Here is a 21322-nt window from a genome sequence, read left to right as displayed (position 1 = left end):
AGTCAACAATTTAATCAGCACATTTTTTTTATAAGGAGCATCATCGCATGTTCTCTGGAATGGCGGCCAAAGCATGAAGGGACATAGGAATGTTTAGCATATCTGGCATGTAAATACCTTGCAATGCTGGCTACAAAACTGCCATGCGAATGCCTGTTCTCACTTTCAGGTGATATATAGTAAACAAGAAGCTGGCAGCATTATCTCCCGTAAATGTAAACAAACTTGTTTGTCTTAGCGATTGGCTGAACAAGGAGGACTGAGTGGACTTGTAGGCCCTAAAGTTTTATGTTGTTTTGTTTTTGAGTTCAGTTATGTAACCCAAAAAAATCTATATTTGTACGTTACACTTTCATGATAAAGAAAGTGCACCACAGTACTTGTATGAGGTGAATTGAAAAATACTATTTCTTTTATGATTTTTACAGCGCAAATATTTGTAATAAAAATAATATAAAGTGAGCACTGTGCACTTTGTATTCTATGTTGTAATAGAAATCAATATATTTGAAAATGTAGAAAAACATCCAAAATATTTAATAAATTTAAGTTGGTATGCTATTGTTTAACAGTGCGATTAATTATAACTAATTTTTTGAGTTAATCACATGAATTAACTGTGATTTATCGACAGCCCTAATTAATAACTTTTTTGACTGTTGCTGCACATTGAGCAGCTGTTTTCAGAGGACTATCCACAATTACTTCACTATCTCTTTCTGGAGTGCTAACAGCTAATTTAGACCCCGTCATTTTCTATATACAGTTGAGATTGTTTTCCAATGTGTATTACTTTGCATTTATCAACATTTAATTTCATCTGCCATTTTGTTATCTGGTTTTGTGAGATCCCTTTGTAACTCTTCACAGTCTGCTTTGGACTGAACTATCTTGAATAATTTAGTGTTATCTGCAAACTTTGCCACTTCTCTGTTACCCTTTTTCCAGCTCATTTATGAATGTGCTGATGAGCACTGGTCCAAGTAGAGATTCTTGGGAGACCCCTTTATTTGCTGCTTTCCATTGTGAAAACTGACCAGTTATTCCTATCCTGTGTTTTTAAACAGTTACTGGACCTTCCTTCTTATCCCATGACTGCTTACTTTGCTGAAAGCCTTTGGTGTGTGACCCTGCCAAAGGCTTTCTGAAAGTCCAAGTACACTATGTCAACTGGAACACTTTTGTACACATGTTTGTTGACCCCCTCAAGGAATTCTAATTGGTGAGGCATGATTTCTCTTTGTAAAAGCTGTGTTGACTCAACATATCAGGTTCATGTATGTGTGTTTAATAATTCTGTTCTTTATATAGTTTCAGCCAGTTTGTCTGCTGCTGAAGTTAGGCTCAGTGACCTGTGATTCCCAGGATCGCCTTTAGAGCCTTTTTAAAAAATTAGCATCATATTAGCTATTTGCCAGTCATCTGGTACAGAGGCTGATTTAAGCAATAAGTTAGTAGTTCTGCAATTTCATATTTGAGTTCCTTCAGGACACTTGGGTGAATCCCACCTGGTCCTGGTGTCTTACTGTTTAATTTATCAGTTTGTTCTAAAACCTCCTCTATCAACACCTCTGTCTGAGACAGTTCCTCAGATTTGTCACACACAAATTCTTTTAGTTTCTCTGCAATGTCCTTGTCTTCTTTGAGTGCTTCTTTAGAACCTCAATTGTCCAGTGGCTCCACTTAGTTGTTAGTCAGGCTTCCTGTTTCTGATGTGCTTAAATGCAATTTTCCTGGTAGTTTCTGTTTTGTAAGTTGTTCTTCAAATTCTTTTTTGGCCTGCCTAATTATACTTTTACATTAGACTTGCCAGAATTTATGCTCCTTTCTATTTTACTCAGTAGGATTTGTCTTCCAATTTTTAAAAGAAGTCAGCTTGTCTCTAACCACCTCTTTTACTCTGTTTAGCCATGTGGCCGTGTTTTTTATCCTCTTATTGCTTTTTTTATTTGGGTTATACATTTAATTTAAGCCTATATCACTCTGGTGGCAGGCATTTCACTCTTGTGACTGTTTGTTTTAACTTCTGTTTAACTAGTCTCCTCATATTTGTGTAGTTCCCCATTTTGAAATTAAATGTTACTGTGATGGGTTTCTTTGGTATTTTCTCCATTACAGAGATGTTAAATTTATTTATGTTATGGTTGCTATTTCAAGCGATTCAGCTATAATCACCTCTTGGATCAGATGCTGTGAGCCACTTTGGACTAAATCAAGAATTGCCTCTCCCCTTGTGGGTTCCAGGACTACCTGCTCCTAGAAGCAGTCATTAATGGTATCTAGAAATTTTATCTCTGCATCTTGCCTGTGGTGCCATGTTCCCAGTAAATATGGGGATAGATTAAATCCCTCATTATTATTGGGTTTTCTCTTTTTGTAGCCTCTCTAATCTCCGTGAGATCTAATTCCCCATTCGCAATTTCAGTTTGAGACTGCTCAATTAACCAGTGTTTAATCTGTGCCATATTATTTTTGTGTTGTTCTGCTTTCTTAATATATCATGTGGTCTGATGCCAAATGCCTTACAGAAGTATAGTACATCAACACTATTACCTTTATGAAACACACTTGTAATCTCAAAAACAATCAAACAAAAAACAGTTCCTTGTTATCCTAATGGGCAGTCAAATAGAAATTTTGATAGTCTGTATAGTGTAGCACTCCTTTGAATTATGCAGAGAGAGTGTATTGTAGCCATTTTAAAGGTGGGCTAAATTGTTTGCAAATAGGTTGAGTGACTTGTTCAAGGTCACATACTGAGTCATGACATGAGGCCTTGTGCTCCGATCCCTAGACAACACTGCATTCATATTCTCTTCCTTCTTTCACCCCTTCTACTATTTCAGGCTGGCAACTGGAAATGAAAGGTAGCACTGTTCTGCATGTAAATATTTTACCTTGTGTACCTGCTGCAAGTGAAATTGTCTAGAATTAAGTGTGCTTATAGCAGCGCTGGTAGGTAAAATACTTTCATACTGTAGTGGGGCACTACCCTCCCATCTTCAGCTTTTGGAGATGGATATCTGGATATTGGTTACTACCAAAAGTTGTCCATTGCCTGACAAAGTGTTCCTAAACCAAGCAGGCTATTAATTCGGGGATTGTTGAAAACTAACCAAGGTGAACTTGCTATCAATTATGTTTAACAATTAACAATTTATTTGCAAGTATAACAGAGGCATTACATTATTTCATTACACAAAGCACCAAACAGTTATTTTGTACTATAAATTAGCTGCTACCTTGTTGTTTGAGTACTAGACTAACAAAGTCCAGTTGATTTCATTGTTGCTAGTATTTACCTACGCTCACTTAGATTCATCTACACACCTTATCCCCATTGGGGGATTTTTCTATGCAACATCCCACTAATTGCAGAGTAATCACTGTTTAATTGGACTTTGTTAGTAACATTTTTATAAATTGACTGTTTATTTGTGAGTTCTTGACTTTTTTTTAATAGACACTTTTTGATTTTAATAGATTTTTTTTTTCTATAGGGGTTTGGCTATGTGAGAAAGTTGCACCTACTTGAGTTAGCTTTTAAACCAATATAATACTGATGCAAAAGGCTGTGTGGACACACTTATTTCAGTGTAAAAATGGCTTATTTTGATTAGTTAAACATGTTCTTCATTAACTTAAACTAAATCAAAATAGTATCTACACATCCTATTGTGTCAGTGTAAATACCAGTTCTGCTTTCTCATGTAGACAATACCTAATGTATCTGGCTGAAAAGACATAGTATTTCTTATTTTCTAATCACTTGGGTTTCAATAGTACTTTAACTGGCCATGAATTCTATTCACATTCAATGATTTTAATGCAGTCTTGTTACACTTCTGCATTATTCACCATACTTAAGGCTTTATCTAGCCCAAGCTTCCTCTGTTACTGCTGACTCCATTTGTTCTGTGAGCTGTACAGCTGCAGAATCTAAGTGAGGATGGTTGGGTAATTCAATGTATGTAGCACCTATATAATGCCAAAACTGGCAGCATATGGCTACAAAAGATTGCCATGTTCCCAAGACTGAGTCAGCATTTACTTTGCTTACCTGCTTTCAATGCTTCTTAGACTTGCAATAATGGCTCAGAAAATGAGGGGCAAGGTGCTTATAGACTATGGCTTCCCAGAAATAGTTGATGGGCAGGAAGAGGAAGTTCCTCTTTCCCTCCCCATTTCCAAGAAGTGAGCCCTAAAATGGTGGAAAAGAGCTTAGTGAGGTGGTTGATCCAGGAGTTATCTCCAGCTATCATTTTCTTTGAGTAGCTGAGACCCGTATGTAGTGTTGGAGACTTTTAATAAAAAATTATCTGGAATTGAGATCTTGGTCTTTTTCCTTTAATCTCCCACACCTCTCAAGACATTATCATGGGAGCTGCAGTAACTTTTTCAGATTGCATGGCTCCACAAGGAGAGAGACTTCAAATCTAGACTAGGCAACTGCTCTAGGAGTTTATGTCCATGAGATCTCCTCCCCTTCGTGTTGCTCCATAGCATTTTGCAGCTGAGGCTTTTGGGGGGAGAGCAGGAGGGAATTTCCCCAAAAGGGGTTAAGCCTTCATGTTAAGAAGGTTGGACCTTCCACTATACCCATGGCCTCTCTGGAAATTTGCAGAATGGAGCACTTAATTTTCAGACATGCATAATGGGAAACTTGAAGGAAACAAAGCAAGAAGAAAAAAGGATCTAACTCTTTTTCTCACATTGGTGTAGATCAAAGGCAATGACTTTATCATGGCATGAAGCCAGCTAAGTAAGGGTGGAATCAACCTCCAAAGTGTTCAGTTAAAAGCCTGTGTCCTCTGGCTGGTGACTGCAACGTAAAACTATAGAGCAGACTACCATCTATTTGTATCAATTCAGGAGATTGTGAAAATGGACACAGCAAATGCATTTTGGCAGATAATACTAATTCATCTGGGACTGTGTCAACTTGTATTGTACACTTTGGCACCAGTGGCTGTGGCTTATTCCCCTTTGCTGTCAGTGAGCTTGGTCCAAGAAAATCAAGTAATCAGATGTATAAACCGTGAAACCAAATGAGGCCAATTTCTTTGTTTAATACTTGAGACTGCAGGGACTTGGGAGACCATCATTATTACAGTTTATGTAGCAGACTGCTACATAGTCAGTGAGATACAGTAGGAATGAAACTCCAGAGAAATCATAGTTTTTCGAGTGCTGATCCCTATGTGTATTTCTCTATGAGTGAGCATGTTTTCCATGCACCTGAGACAGGAAGATTCTTGCTAGTAATGTCCACTGGTCCATGCCTGTGCTTTCTCCCTTCTTGTGTGCCGACCTGAGGGTATAAAGATCAGTGCAGACTGACTCTTTCTCCATTTATTTCTTACCTCCACATGGTCTGAGACAGAACCGTCCAGTATCCACAGTGCTCATCCCTCTATATCCAACCTCTAAATATTATAAAATCTTGTATATAAAAATTCTTAGATTTCAAGATAAATCTGCTCCCCACGCATACCCTTCCTGTTGTGGGATTCTGATTATGCCCAGAATTCCAGGCATCAAGAACTTTCTCTTGCCCTCATTCCTTCCTGATCAGCAACAACCACAAGAGGTGGCTCTACTGCCTTGGAGAAGCTTGTGTCTGAACCCATCTAGCGTGGGAGTTACAGCTTAGGAAACATCTCATTGAGTGTGCTATCAGGCCCAAGTTGAATTTGGGTTGGGCAGACCCCCACCCCCAGCGGGCAGTGGCATTGAGGAATGTGCTGCCCAGCACTACAACTTCAGATACAGGAGCAAGCAAAGCTAGAGCCAAGGACTCCTTGTGTCAGGCTCACCATGAGGATTGGAAAAATTCCCCTCTAGATCCACTTCTAAGAGGAGGTTCTCGTTCCCCTACAACCTCAAGGTCTGGTGACTCTTCATGTCTGGTGCAGGTAAGCTCAAAAACCCATTGAGATCATGGTACCGAACTGCAGGCTGCCAAAGCTAGGAGTACCTCCATTTTGGCAACGTTGGCAGCAGTGGGATCATCACTGTTTAGTAAAGGGGCATGAGCTTAGACCAGTATGACAGTCGGTACCAGTGAAGGACACATGACCATTCCAGACACCATCGGCACCGACATACACTTCTGAGCAGACACTGAAAGTTCACAGGGAGAAGATGCCTCATGGCGGCAAATACACCACTTTGGAGGACATGACTGTCCCGCTGGATCCAGAATCTTCCATCCTATCAGAACTGATTCTTACAAGGAAGATGGTGACAATATCTGTCCATGAACGTTATGAAAGAAATAGGTCTCCTGTTCCCTATACTGGTTGTGGGGTATTTCCTCACTGATTGTTCCGACGATGCCACCTTTGGAGATGGAGCCTGCATTTTCTTAGTTTCGCAATCCTGTTGTGGAAGAAGGACCACCATTGCATCCTCCAAAAGTCATCAGCCCTGATAGAGGTTCTAGAATTTCCTGAGGCACAATATGATGATATAAGAAGATGTGCTCCCCTGGGTTGGGTGGTGTCCTATGCCACGAGGTCTACCTCAGCCCATACTGGATCCTTTTATCAAAACTCTCATCATCCCTCTAAATCAGGGGACACACCTAAACTCTTTCCAGAGCCTATGCGGGAAGAAAAGACAACAGTTGGCTCTCTCAGTACCGCTGGTACAATTGGACATATTGTCGTCTTCTCCTGATGAGGTGATTACAGCAGCATCACTGTCTTCACCGGACAATCACATACAGTTTCAGGAGCAGTTAAGAAATTTGCTGATGCCCTTCAGATTCCCCTGGAAGAAGTCCCTGAGTCATCCCACAAACTCCTGGATGTTCTGCAGAGTACAAGACCTACTACAATAGTATTCCTGGTCAACAATGCTATACTGGAATCTGTCAAAATGGCGTGGAACATACCAGCAACAAGAGAGACACTCGTAAGAGAGCAGAAAAGAGGTACTTGGTTCCTGCCAAGGGAGCAGAGTTTCTTTTCACACATGGTGTCTCCAGCTCCCTGGTTGTTCAGGCTACTACAGAAAGGAGTAGAGAACAACACACAAGATTTGCTCTCTCAGATAAGGAGGCCAAATGCTTGGACTTTCTAGGGAGAAAAGTATTTACATCTACAACCTACCATTCTAAATAGCCAAGTATCAAGTACTATTGCAAAATATGATTTCAGTGACTACTTCAAGGCTTTGGAATTTAGTGACAAACTCCCTCAGGAGGACAGAGTGCAATTCCAAGTCCCTATTAGTCTGATAGCCAGATTCTCTTCAAGCTGCAGTTTACTCCCCGAATATAGCCTCTAGATTGATAGCAACTACCAATGTTATATGCAGGGAGTCCTGTCTTTATTCCTCAGGTTTCCCCAGAGAAGTACAGTCCACTGTGGAGCCTTCCTTTTCAAGGGGACTGCTTGTTAAATCAACAGACTGATGAGTCATTGTAGTCATAAATGATTTCAAGGACAGCCCCCTGTTTTATGAGGATATACACCTCAGCGTCCAAAAGGAAATACATAAGACAACCTTTTCAGCCTAGACCAACACACAGCCCTTCTTTCACCAGTGGGTATGAATCCCCATGTAAGTGTCAGAGGTTGCAGCAGAACAAGGAAAGTCTGCCACCTCTTTCCAGCTACAACTGCCTGTCAAATAGTACTTTTAATGAGAATTTACCCAAGGTCCTCCCACTTCCAAGATATGTTTTAGTGGCTGCTTTGCTCAATTTTTGCATGTATAGTAGAGAATAACATTGGACAAACAGGTTCTCCATACTGTCCACTTTGGTTACACCATAGCGTCCTGGTCCCTTTTCTGGGGTCACTGACACAGGAGACGACTCTTATGGGAGGTAGACTTTCTCTTTTTAATAAGTGCCATTGAGTCAGTACTACTTCAACATGGAGGAAAGGGATTTTATTCATAATAATTCCTCATCTCCAAGAAGAAAGTCTAATACAGGCTGGTATTGGACCTTCTGCACCTCAATGTCTGCATTTGGGGAGGCTGGGCCTCTGCAGCCTGTAACTCTAGCAACTCCCTGGCAGAAGCCTACAGCATGCATCTGCTCTCCTTCTGAGCCAGCCCAGACTGAGCTGGGCCATGCTCTTTTATATCCTGTCTCCAGGTTGAGCATGTCAGCAGGGGCAAGGGGGCATTGCCTCTTCGTTCCACAGTGTGTGATTAACCCCAGCTGGGTCAGTGCAAGGTAGATATATTCCATCACAGGCAACTAACTGGTCCCAGACCCAGCTGCAGGTCTTGATTCCTGACACACAGTGAGGCATATCGTCTAATTAATGTAGAAGTCCGACATTACTTTTGGGACATACTTCGGTGCAGTCTCAGGGGAGGGGGCAGAATGGGAGTGAGGCCTAGGGAGGAGTGGAGGTGGAGCATGGGCATGGCCTTGGGGGAGGAGGTTGAGTGGGAGCGAGCCTTGGGGTGGAGCAGTGGGTGGGGCCACAGTCTGGGCGCCAGTGGGGTCTTCCTCCACTTCTAGGGAGCTTCAGGCACTCAGGCCTAGCCTCCCCAAATGCACCACCCATGATTCCAGCTCTGACTGCTAGGCCAGATTACCAATGTCCCAGTTTGTGACTGTTTATTCCTAAACCTCATACCACCAGTGAGGGTCAGTCTCCATTCTCTGGACACATAGTGGAACATATAAAAGGGTAATCACGACCTTTATTTACAAAGACTATTCAAGTGGATTTGGGGCTCTGTCTTGCTCTGTTACCAGTTATCTGATGTCCTTCCACCTTGCAGAGTGAAGTGCCACTCCACCAGAGCAAAGGCTGCTTTGGTAACTGCTTTGGCAGGTACCACTCCTTGATATCTGTAAAGCAGAGATGTGGAGTTCCGTGCAGACCATCACAAGGTACCATGCCCTAGCATAAGCCTACTCAACTGATGCATCCTTTGTGGCAGCTGTCCTAGAGTCATAAATATGGCAGAAGTCCTCACACCCACCTCTATGAATACAGCTTGTCAGTAACACACAGTGTAATACACATGCGGACCATCACTTGAAGAAAAAGAACGGTTACCTGTCTTGTAACTAGAGTTCTTCAAGATGTGTAGTCCCAATCTGTATTCCATTACCTGTCCTCCTTCCCCTCTGTTTTGAATCAAGACACTTGATTCATGATAGAGAAGCAACTGGAGTGTCCTGCACGCACACACACACACCCTACTTTCAGAGCAGAGAAGGGAAAACATGTTCATTGCTCCATGCCTATGCTACTTGTAAGAATGTTCTGGTCTCAAGTGCATGGAGTACATGCATACCCACAATGGAGTACAGATAGGGACCACACATGAAGAACTCCAGTTATGGAAGGTAGGCAATGTTTTCTTTACACCAGGGATGAATTTGCCCTGTGTAGTTAAAATGTCTTTATTTTGGTTATGTATTTCTGTGTTCACCCTGTTTTGTTCTCTGTACTACTTCCTCCCTCCTCCTCTTATTCCCTGTATTTTCTTCTTGTGTATCTGCTACTCAATTAAGGCATACATCTTCAGGGGCTTTATCTGTAGCTTTTAATCCTTTCTACTACATCCAATGTGTTTTTGAGTCCTTGAAAGTGCCTCTTGTTTAATTTCATCACTAAAATGGACCAGGAACACTGTTTTTAGCTTTCCTTGACAATGTTGGCCGCCTCCTGGCACTCCAAGAAAGACCAATAAATGCTTTTGTATCCAAGCATCCACATATTTGAACCTTTTCCTATTAAATCTAGAGGAGCCAATCAATATTGTTTTAAAAAGCATTTAAAATTAATCTCCAATTAAATTAGTATTGTGTCAAAATGTGAAAAAAAAATCACATTACCTTTGTACGTGACCAAAATAAACATGCTTAAATCCCCATGGACAGTCAGTGCTGTAATGTTTACCAGGGTAACTGGCTGCATTCAGTTGAGAGTTATGAAAGTGTTCGTTTGAATAGTCCACTGAGCTATCAGACAGAATGACCAATAGTTCACTGGACTAATTGACCCTGTCAGTATAATAGAAACGCTTGCAAATAAAATTCCCCTGCCAACAAAGTTGCAAATGAAAACCCCAGAAGAAACTATATTCTCTAACAATCTTGGAATGCTATTATTCAATCAGCAAACATGGGGCAAAATCATTAACTGTGAGCAGGGTTTGTACACAGCAAAAATTTAAGTGATCTTTCTTGTAGCGAGGAAGTCACATTCATAAAATTGTTAAATACCTCACTTTCCCCAGTCAGAGCTATATTTCCTAACAATTGTAGTTAACATTGCTGTGGCTTGAGTCCTCTTGTGTAATTTGTCTTGTTGGATTGCTTTTTATTGTAATGCACCCTTTTCTGACAAGACAAGAATTCTTGGCTGGGAATCATGGTGTGCTGTAATGAGGGTGGAGTATGTTTGTCATTCTGCAGTGCTGACTATTTACATGAGTGTACCAGTATCCAGAACCATACGTCCTATGACAATATAATCCCCAGAATCCATTTGTATTGGATAGAAATAGAAAATAATCACAGTAAATACAGTACCATCTACATTTCCTATCAAGAACATAATCTTGAGTATGACTTTTTATGACTATTGATCATGTATTTTTCATTAAAATATCAGAAAGCACAAAAACATTAGTTTAAGTCTTCAGAAATTAAATCTGTTTTATACAGATGCCACCTATGTTAGACTTTTGTCATTTTACAGAAGGTCGGTTAATGTCACATTGAAAGAAACAGCACCAGATATCTCAATAAGCTGTGGGAAACTGTGGAAGACTGTCAGACTTCATTGTATACTGTAAGACAGTGATAATTTGTTTGCCTGTGTAAAAACAAAACAGGCAAGATAGCATTTGTGAAACAGTTTGTAAAAGACTGTTTTAACTATTGAATAAATTTAACAGATGACAGTTTTAAAAACCCCCCACAGATCTGTAAATGGGGGAAAAGATGGTATATTTCACCTAAAGTAAGAGACAATATGTAATAAGGGATTTTGTGGTTTTACAGCTCAATGCATGTGTTTGAAAGCTGTTCTCTCAGCAATGTGGGTGGCAGGTTATGCTACCATATAATGTATTGTAGTTGGCTCTCCACACTTGTCAGCGTTAGCGTTCAACCATTTGGAAAATTTTCCCATTGTTCTATCATGTGAACCAAGACTAGTGCTGAATTCCCAATAACCTACTGCAGGAATAAAGGTTTAATTAGAAAGTTTGAGATTTGATTTCTTCTGTTATTGTTTTAGTGTGGCTATATAATTTAAGAATTCTAGCTGTAAATGCAATCAATTTTCAGTCTAAAAGCTGAAAAAACAAACTTAGTGTAGTGCCGTCTCCAACAGTTTTTAGAGAAAATTTGTATACTCAATTCTGCCTTTCTTCAGCATTAACACTCTATTTCCATCTTAAACATGTTTGCTTTAGATGGATCATAGCTTTTGGCAGCTACTTCATTTTTAGCAAATAATACTGTTTCTAGTAAGAGTTGCAAAAAAAAAAACAACTTTGTGTGAGGTCCTTGTAAACTGAACCTTGGGAACATTATGTTATTTCTGTATTTTCCCTTCTTTTGTGCTGCTTCTCTGTTTGTGTCATGGTTATAAATTACATCATTTGAACTGGAGAATTAAAAACATTTTGTGATTCCCATAAATTTATAAAGAGAGGGGGTTTTGTTTTGTGTTTTTGTGGTTTTTTGTTTTGTTTTGTTTTTACCTGTTATTTCAGAGGCTGGCACATAGACAAATAAGCAGTTATGGTATTGAAATTCCATTGTGCCAGCACCTTCAGAGTATAATCCAAAAAAAACAGAAAAATCGCCTGCTGGGTTGTATGCAGTATGCTTGTGTGAACATCAGTGTCTGCTGTTCACACATCATTTTTTACTGAAAGTTCTTCTTGGAATAAAGGCTCTGTGTATTTGGAGAGTGCAGTGGGATAGGATATTTGTTAGTCCCTGTGTCTTAAAAGTTGTAGGGATTTCTGAATAACAGTTTACTAGGGTTGGCTCACAAGATTCTTTCCACAGATTATCATTAACACTTCAAAAGTAAGGAAGTGAGTAGAGAGTTTTTTTGTGTGATATAAATAAAAGTTCTATCAATTGTGATATAAATAAATATATTATAAAAGGGCCAGATGTCCCTCACTTTTCTGCTTGAAAAGAGAATGTAGAAGTGTGTGTGTGTGGAGTGGGGCTGTGGGCATGTCAGGAAAAGAGGGATTTAAATATTAACTCTTACCAATTGAATATGTCAAATCTCATTTCATTTTTTTTAGGTAAAGTGTATCTGGGTAGATGATATTTTAAAATAACATGAATGCATCTGGTATTGCAATTGATTCTTGGTTCTTGCATTCAGGCTCAAATAGAATGGCTTCTATAGTATAGTTTGGATCAGATCAACCCCAGATTTGGTCAGATCTGACCCAATTGTAGTTTCCAGGACACTTATAATAAAGTTTATTTTAAAATTGAAGCATTTTAGTATTTGTGTATGCCTGTTTTCATTTTTGTGTTTTTACACTCTTTAGCATATTGTTAGAGACATTTGCAGTCAAACTACTCAGTGCAATATGTTGGCAGACTCTGGATTTCTACTAAGGTTCATAAAATATCAAATAGAAAAACTGTCTCACAGGTAATTGAGAATACTAGGTTCATGCTAGGTAAAGCAGATTTAACTTGCTGCTCAGGATATTATAAACCATCCATTTTTCTGACTGACTAAATGTTGCTGATGTCATCTTAGTAGCTTAGCTGCCAAAGTCAAATGATTGTATGTAGTGCTGTTGTAGCTGTGTTGGTCCCAGGATGTTAGGACAAGTCTACACTACAAAATAAAGTTGACTTAAGCTACATGGATGTATAGCCACCTTAGTAATTAAATTGCTTTTGCATGTCGTCACCAGGAGCACTTGCAACGACTTAACTATCAGTATGGGGCATTGTGAGATGGCTTCTGAAAAGCAGCAACAGTCGATGTATGCAACGCAGTGACTACACTAACACTATTATATGTTCACAACCTCCTTAGCCGTGGTGTTGTCACCTGTACATGCATCTTACTCTTCTGTGCTAAGGTCCACAGATATATTAAAATAGGTACTTCAGACACCATGCAGGTTGGGGGCAGAACCAGACCTGACAACGGAGGGAGACAATTGGAAAAACTGCCTCCAGGAGCAAGCAGCTCATTCCCCATCTGCACTGGAGCAGTGATGCCAAATGGAAGCATGCCAAATGGGAAATCTCATTTTGATCCCTGTAGCATCAGCAACTGCCATCTCTGACGCAAGCTCCGTCAGACTCCCAAAGGGGATATAAATATAATCAGCACTGGTTCCCCTGCTCAGCTTCAGTGAGTTCAGCATGGCAGCTTATCCTCCGTATCCAATTCCCCTGCTCACTTTCTCAGAGTGCAGAGTGGCACATTAACACAGAAAAAAACAAACTAAAGACTAGTGCTGATTCCTCTGAGCATGGTTACTCACCCAGCCTAGGAATTCTTCCTTCTTTTAAGGAGGAAAGCTAGCTGCCCAAATCAGAGTTAAGGGGGCGGGGGTCAGATATAGAGAGGATAGACTTTCAGACAGAGTAGTGTGTAATTGTGTTTAGGATGTCTGTGGCTGAGCTAGACAAGCTGTAGTGGTTTATCCCTTCTCTGGGAAGATGAGAGGAGTGGAGATTTCCTGCCTTCCCTAACAGACTAGGAAAGTATCTGCCTATCACTATCCCCCTAATATCCAGTTTATTGTTCCCAGCTGCTGCTTAAGGTAGCCACGTCTCACCATTAACTTCACTTCCTCCCTGCAGTGTCTGGCCATGAAGTGACAACACAGCCCTAATGTGGCAGAACAAGCAAGCAGTAAAGGGTCTCTTAGCCCACCGTTTACCTCTTTCTAGCTCCCCCGGCCTCCATATTATAAGGGCATAAAGTTTGTCAATGTCTACTAGTCCAGATTCAGCCTGGTGTCGCTACCAAACGTGAATGTGTCTGTCTTTCTTGGTGACCAGGGACTTAGGGTTTCTGTTGAAGGAGGGTTTGTTTTTTTTTAAACTGGAAGAGTGACTTCCTCACTATACAGGCCTTTCACAAGCAGCCAGGGCATGAAAGCCCTGTAAACATCAGCCTTATCACAAAAATAAATGTATGAAATATACTTGTCACGGTTCATATGCTTTCACAAGCAGTGTTAGCATGAGTGGTCAATATTGTAAGTATGGTCCTCTCGATATAAAAGAAGACTAAGGGTTTCTCCTTGAAAGTGTGTGACATAAATCTGTTTCATGTGAGTATATGGGGCCTTACTATTGATATCAAAGATGCAAGCAAATCACTTCCCAGCTCTCTCAGTGCTACAAGGAGAAACTTTATAAAAAAACAGGCTATTCAGAGTCCCCGGAAAAGTGGTTTTACGATCCTTGTTCCTGCCAGACACTATAGAAGGGGCTACAGGTCACATGGCATGTTGAAACAGTCCCTGCAAGTACAAGATAGAAAACCACTTTGCAAGTGATAGCTGGAACCAAGCTAGCGTGCTGAGACAAGTTCAGTAGCTCAACCATATCTGAAGTTAGACTCTCTTTCCCCTCCCCACCCCCAGCTGGTGTCATGCTCTTTCAGTTGGGAGCAAATGGCTACCAATGGATTTGACCAAAATGAGGTCACTGTACATTATCCAGAGAGGATACTATATGGAGTTGTGCAAGGATCACAGGCACAGTTTTTTCCCATTCCCAATCAGCTTATGGAAATAACAGAATATGAATTATCTACTTCATATTAGAGTAATTTACCCTCTTTCCCCTCAAAGATTGCTCTCTGTCCTATTTCTAGCATCAGAGAAGCAGTAACAAGCGGAGCACAGTTCCATCTGACAAATCTAAATAGATTTCTAAAATAGGCTTGTTTTTATATTCGCATTTATATTTCCACAGACTTCCTTTGCATATGGATGGTAATGATCGGAGTTGGGAAGTAGGGGGAATGCTACCATTTGATTTGACAAGTGTTCCCAGGATCTGTTTCAGGATCACAGTAAGGAAATTCACTCTTGTCTCTTTCTGGAAAATTCTACTGAACACACAGCAAAAGAACCAAAACAAATACAGAATGATATAGTTTCTGGAGTATCATGGATTTATGATAAATATGGTGCCGAGACAGTCAATCATGGGCCTAGGCTGATTGATGAATCACATTAGATACAAGGTCTCATCTCAGAAGAATGTTAATAAAGGAGAAGGATGATTGTAACTGAAAACAGATGATGTTACAGAAACAGTTTCAGTTCTTAGTGAATTCAGTTCAATTTGATCATCCAAAATAGAAATGGGAAATTTACATCCAAAGAATCAAGTTTATTTTGTTAGGGGAAATTACCTGTGCTCTACAGTAGGAGAAATTATGCTTGTTCTTCAAAGTAAAGGTAAAAGAATCTGTGACTTGGCAGAGGTAGTTTGAGCAAATGGAATTTAATCCTGTTGGTGGGGTTGCAGCATGGTACCTCTGTGACCAGAGCACAGCCTCTCCATGGCCATTCTGCAGCACACATGCAGGAGATCATGAACGCTGGATTCAAGTAAATACAGATTTAGTGCCACCTGCCCTGACCCACCTATAATTCCCCTTCTCCGCATCTGCTTATTCAGAGTTGGCATAGACCCTCCCTCTCCATAAGTAATTTGAGTAGTTGCAGAGTTCATCAATCTTTCCAACCATCCCAGCTAAATCTTCATATCTCTGTTACTAGCAGCTGACTCCATGTCTTTCATCTAAACATAAAGATACTTTACTGCTAGTGTAATCAGAACAATTCTAACTTCTGTGGAAATGTACCTGCTTATGCCAATAGTGAATGTGGCTCAAGCTCTATATGTAGTCATTTTTTACACTTTCATGTGGTAGGAGAAGTTGTGAAAAGCGATAAAAGCTCCCAGGCAAACCCCCTTTAGAACAAGTGAAGCTCCTTTAGGAAATGTCAATCCTGTGTTTGCCCAGGAAATAGGAATCCTTTGCTTCAGAATCAAGTTTTTGCAAAACAGAATGGCATATTGCCTCTACACGAGTAGGATGATTGACTTGGCAGCATTCCAATGTCACTTACTATAATTTAAAGAAATTTCACAAAATTCTTCTAATTAAACTAGTCAGAAGTCTGACTGAATCCCAGTAGGATCATTCTAAAGCTTCATCCTTCCAGAAGAGAAAACTGAGTAACAAGTAGTTTGTGTGTGCATATCTTTTTGAAGAGGAAGAATATCAAGCTGCTTTCTACTCTGTATGGATCTCAAGCACAGATAGTAAGAACAGAGGTTCACTCTGCTGTCCTAGTTCAGATCTTCTCCTTCTCTTCCCTGCTGAATTTGTTGCTGCCTTCCACCCCAGAAGTGACTGCATTTCAGTAATGCTCTGTGTTTTATTATTTGCGAAGCATTTTGGGATCATTTCAGATGAAAGATGTTATATATATGAAGGTTCTATGTTCTCTCCTCTTGTATTTTTTAATTGTTCGGCAGTAGGATTTAATTCAATGCTTCTAGATATTTATGCACTAAAAACCCCTTTAATATTGCATAATTCAATATCTCAGATGTTCACTTTGTATAATTTTACCTTAACTATGTCTAGACAGATTTCCTGGGTTTGGCTAAACAATTTTGAAAGAAAATTATGAGCTGATTTCTTTTGCACTTTCATAAACAGAATGTTTCCATTATATATGTTAGAAACAGAACAAATGGAAATTGCAGACATAGGGAATAAAGTGCCGTTTTCTCAACAATTTTGCAAACCTTTACTTCAGAAAATAACAGAAAATATTACTGGGAAATAACTTCCAACATATCGTTGGAAACGCAATGTGAATATTGCTGATGCACAGATTCCTAACTAGAACAATAGAACCTGAAGCTTGAGATTTTGCTGTCAGTCCTAGTTCCTGAGATAAGGAACTTCCTATCCCAGGCATTCAAAAATGGTAAGTCAGACTCCTTTCCCCTTCCAGAAAATCATGATTGTTTGTCTTAAAATGAGATTTTTAAAAAAAATCACATTTTGTTGAAAATTAATCACTAAATACATAACAGTAAAGGCTTTCCCATTTACTGGCCATAGGGACTCCACTTATCTTCCCCTATATTCTAGGGTGCATGCCATTCAGTCCACCTCCATAACTAATCACGGAGGATAGGTAACTACTCTAGTCCCATTCTTTCTCCATATCTCTTCACAGTCTTCTGTGAAGCCCACCTTCTTCCCTAGGCTTCAGAGCCTGAGCCGCACTTTCAAAGCACTGTCTGCAAAGTTATTTTTAGAGCACTAGCACAAGTTCCACTAGCATAAGTCTGTTGACCCGGGCTGTGAATTTCACTTCCACAGGCTATGTAGACATACCCTAGTAGGCCACAATCTACCTGTGTGTACCATGCTTGTATACACACAGTATGTGGCAATATGTTATAGATGCCTGGTGGCAGAGATTAAGTACACATTTTATCTTTTTCCCCATACTGAGTCATGCAGTATGAACTTGCTGCTGAGGTTGGTGATGAAAACAGCTTTGTTTCCAATACAGATGTGTCTCTTTTCTAATCTGAGCTACTACCCAACATGAGAAATAATGTAAAGAGGATTTGAATTTCCTGTGCAAAATGCACAATGCTGCATCTGAAATTTTCAACCACATCTAAGAGATTTTAATATCCTAATCTTGTTAATTTATTGGGAATTTGGAGTTAAGTTCCCTCAGGAATCTTTGAAAATTCTGAATCCACCTATTGGTGTGTTGGCTTCTAATGCTGTACACTAAGGAAATGTTCAGTAATTAAAACATTCAAGTGTGGGAAGAGAAGAGAGTAGCTTATTGGAATTAACTGTGAAAATTAGAATATTGAAGTTATTAGATTATATTTTTATATCTGTCTCCATATCTCTGTCCCTTAATTAGGCAAAAGTGACTTGAGAATACTCAAGGAAATACTTCTTTAAAACATATTTGTCATGTTTACACACCTACTTTCTAGATAAATAAACTCTTAAAGTTGGGATAAAGTCCTACACATCCACTGACATAGCATATATGTCAGCATCTCTTGGCAGATCCTGAATGTTTCTTCCTGAACTCCCCATGTGAGAGAACCACAAAGCTAGGAGGTTTTACGGAGTAAGCTTTAAAGGATTTTTCAGAACGGCCACCCAGGAAAGTTCCACTCTGAGTTGATGTCAGAATTCTGCTTCTTATGCACTCTCTTCAGAGACCTTGTTGTAATCTTGATTTATGGCACACAGTCAGCACTAATACGACAGATTTTTGTTGCTCGGGTCTGGTAACTAACTGTTCCCCTGGCTGTCAATTTCACAGTTTTAAAAGATAGTCCATAGTGAGGTGACTTGCGATGCTATTTTAAGTTATACAAAACGTGTTGTGGCTGCCAACTTTTGTTCCTCCCCCTTGACAAAAGGCTGTCTCCTAAAAATGCATACAATACTGTTTTTATAGTAATTGTTTCTTTTTTTTCAAAAATCTGTCACTTTTTTTCATTTGTTACCATGTATAATGGTGAAATAATACTAAATTTAGTTTGCTTGTAGTCTTTTAAAAAATTGTCAAAATATATGTTGTTAGATTACATATTTTTCTCTTTTTTGTTATTATAGGTTATACTTTGAGGAACAGGCTTAAAATCTTGTTGCACTAGTTCTCACCCCAACCTTTCTCTCTCCCCTCCATACCCCAAAGAAGCTAGAAGTACATGAAATAAACCATAGCTTGATAGTGTACTCTTGTATATTACCTTCTGACGTGGCCTCTTTTTACACATGAAAATCACTTGCTTCTGCTTTGAGAGTGTCTCTGCTTAGATCCTACGGTTGGTGTGCATGTTCCTCATGCATGTGAGACCATAGTCTTTGGAATAGTAATGTTTGTTGGGGCCATGCCTGCATCCTGTGTCTCCTCATGTTCGTGTGCCCTCTTATCACGTGTGGCAATGAATGAGAACCCAGCAAGCGTCCGGCCTACTACTTTAATTGTTTTCAAATAATTTAGTGAAGAAATCTCACATTCATCTCTTTTTTCCTCCTTTACCACATTTTCTGTTACACATGTACACACACACACACACACACACACACACACACACACACACACACACACACACACACACACACACACACACACACAAAGTGGAAGACTCTCCAATACACCCCATTACAATGGAGCGAAGCACTTCACACCACCACCACACTTCATATTGATCTCAAAAACATCAGGGTTCAAACATTACCAGTCATGTGATGGGCTGATCCCCCTAACTGATGGACAAAGCTGATGCCTCTTCCTCTTGGGGGGGAGCCAGAACCCAGACAGGTGCTTGGTATGCTGGTTGTATTTCTGGAGGACCTGCACTTTAGGGATGCTGCTTTGCTCAGTTTACATCTCCTTGAATGATCCATTGCAGGTCACTTCAGATTCAGAGGAAACAATCACCATCAGAGTAGAGACAAAAGAGTCAGCATTGCTCCATGGCTTCCCTGAGCAGGCAGCATGCACTAAGATTATGTAGTGAAAAGAAGGCAGCAAAGAAGCTGCCCTGGACACAGAAAAGTGACGCTGAGAGGCAGAGCCAGACTAAGTTTGAACATAGCTCCTCACTCTACACAGGATCATCCTAAAAGGACATAAAACATCACTTCTCCAAAAACAGATCTTCCACATCCTCTTCCAAAATGGGATTGGCGCAGGAGAAAGGAGTTCCAGCACCAGTACTGCTGTAAATGGCAGAATTGATCGAGAACCTGAGATATGTCCTCACAGAGTCATCAGTGTCCCCTTCAGGGACATCTTCCTCATTGAAGTGGCAACCAGAACCAGTACAGAGGCCATGTCATTCAGTTAGACCGCTATTTGAAGAGATCTGCTCCTCTTCACCCTTACCAGGCTTCTTGTTTTTACGTGCGGCGACTAGGAGTGCTTCAGAGAATGACTCCAAGAATGGTACAAGAGGGCTGTCAGTAAGAGCTGTGCCCCAGGTGAGGCATAAATGGCACTGGGACAGCCTACCTCAGACCAGTACCCCTACAGCTTGCCCTCTTGGTCTTATTGGAGGCTACCATCACTGGTGTCCCAGAGAAGATGCCCCTCTTGTGCATTCAGGAAGATGATGAAATCTCACGCTCCAGTGTTGTCGTTAGGCAGTATCAGAGGGGTAGCCATGTTTAGTCTGAATCTGTAAAAAGCGACAGAGTCCTATAGACTAACAGAAGTATTGGAGCATAAGCTTTTGTGGGTGAATACCCACTTCGTCAGATGCTGTGACACTGTCCTACCATTAGGTCAACAACATGAGTACCTGCCAAGGAAAAGATCCCAGTATCCCAAGAGAGTCCCATTGTTGGCCTTCATTGCTCACCCAGTGGCATCAGAGAGGTAAAGGTCTTGGTCCACTGTCGCATTGGACAGGTGGATGTTGGATATCATTACCTTATCACCTACCCAACCCACTTCCCTATCCCTCTTGAGGATCCTTTTCTATGAGACTCTGTTACAAGAAGTGGCCTCATGGCTTTTTGCAGGAGCCATAGAGGAGGCTCCTTCGGAGTACATGGGAAGAAGAGGTTCTACTCCCCGTACTTCCTTATCCAAAGGAAAAAGGGAGCCTTTGTTCAGTTTCCTCAGGTCTAGAATATGACAGATACATTCGGTGCCTCAAGATTCAGGATGATAATGCTTGCCTTCCTCAATCCATCTCTGCAGGTCTAAAAGTGGTTCATTGCTTTCAGCTTACAGGATGCGTACTTCCATTTAGTCATCCACATGACCCACAAGAAGTGTCACAGTGGGGCCAACTCACTATCAGTACAAGGTACTGCCATTCAGACTTTCTATGTAATGAGTCTTCACAAAATGCAGTGTGCTAGTGGCTCACCTGAGAACACAGGGCCTTAAAGTTAACCCTTATCTGGATGACTGACTGATCAGATACAGCTCCCAGCAGAAGACGGTGGAATATGTTTACTCTATTCACCCAGCTGTGCCTGTAGTGAACTGCAAAAATAGTCTTGCATCCCATCACAGACAATAGTGCTCATAGGAGCTACAATAAATTCCAGGTTGGAGAGAGCATACTTACACAATGACAGCTTCTGCTCAACGTAAAATCCAAACCTGACTATGACTGTATGGATTTGCCTCAGAGTATTAGGCTATATGTCTGCATACACGTACATGAGGCCACTTGCAAGACTTCTCATGGCTCAGGTCGGTCTACCCTCTGGTGAGCTGCCAGAGGACAGGAAGGTCTCTGTTCCACTTCATGTCCTCACAAAACTGA

General features: G+C 40.5%; 1 protein-coding gene across 14 annotated transcripts in view; it reads left to right on the top strand.

Annotated features, from left to right (window-relative positions):
• Nucleotides 1-21322, top strand: part of ANAPC10 (anaphase promoting complex subunit 10) — a 205213-nt gene that overhangs the window by 36471 nt on the left and 147420 nt on the right. The window contains exon 7 of one of the 14 annotated variants that reach the window (XM_050946707.1): nucleotides 8755-8866. The exons of 12 other annotated variants lie outside the window; for them this stretch is intronic. In XM_050946707.1, the coding sequence (XP_050802664.1) occupies nucleotides 8755-8866 (112 nt within the window). Of the gene's footprint in view, nucleotides 1-8754; nucleotides 8867-14926; nucleotides 14966-21322 lie in introns of those variants that run through there. One more of the 14 variants, XM_050946712.1, reaches the window with a different exon arrangement.

The sequence above is a fragment of the Gopherus flavomarginatus genome, chromosome 3 (assembly GCF_025201925.1).
Source record: "Gopherus flavomarginatus isolate rGopFla2 chromosome 3, rGopFla2.mat.asm, whole genome shotgun sequence".
Taxonomy (NCBI): Eukaryota; Metazoa; Chordata; order Testudines; family Testudinidae; genus Gopherus; species Gopherus flavomarginatus.
The sequence above is the reverse complement of the archived record's forward strand: the minus strand, read 5'-3'. Positions and strand labels throughout refer to the sequence as shown.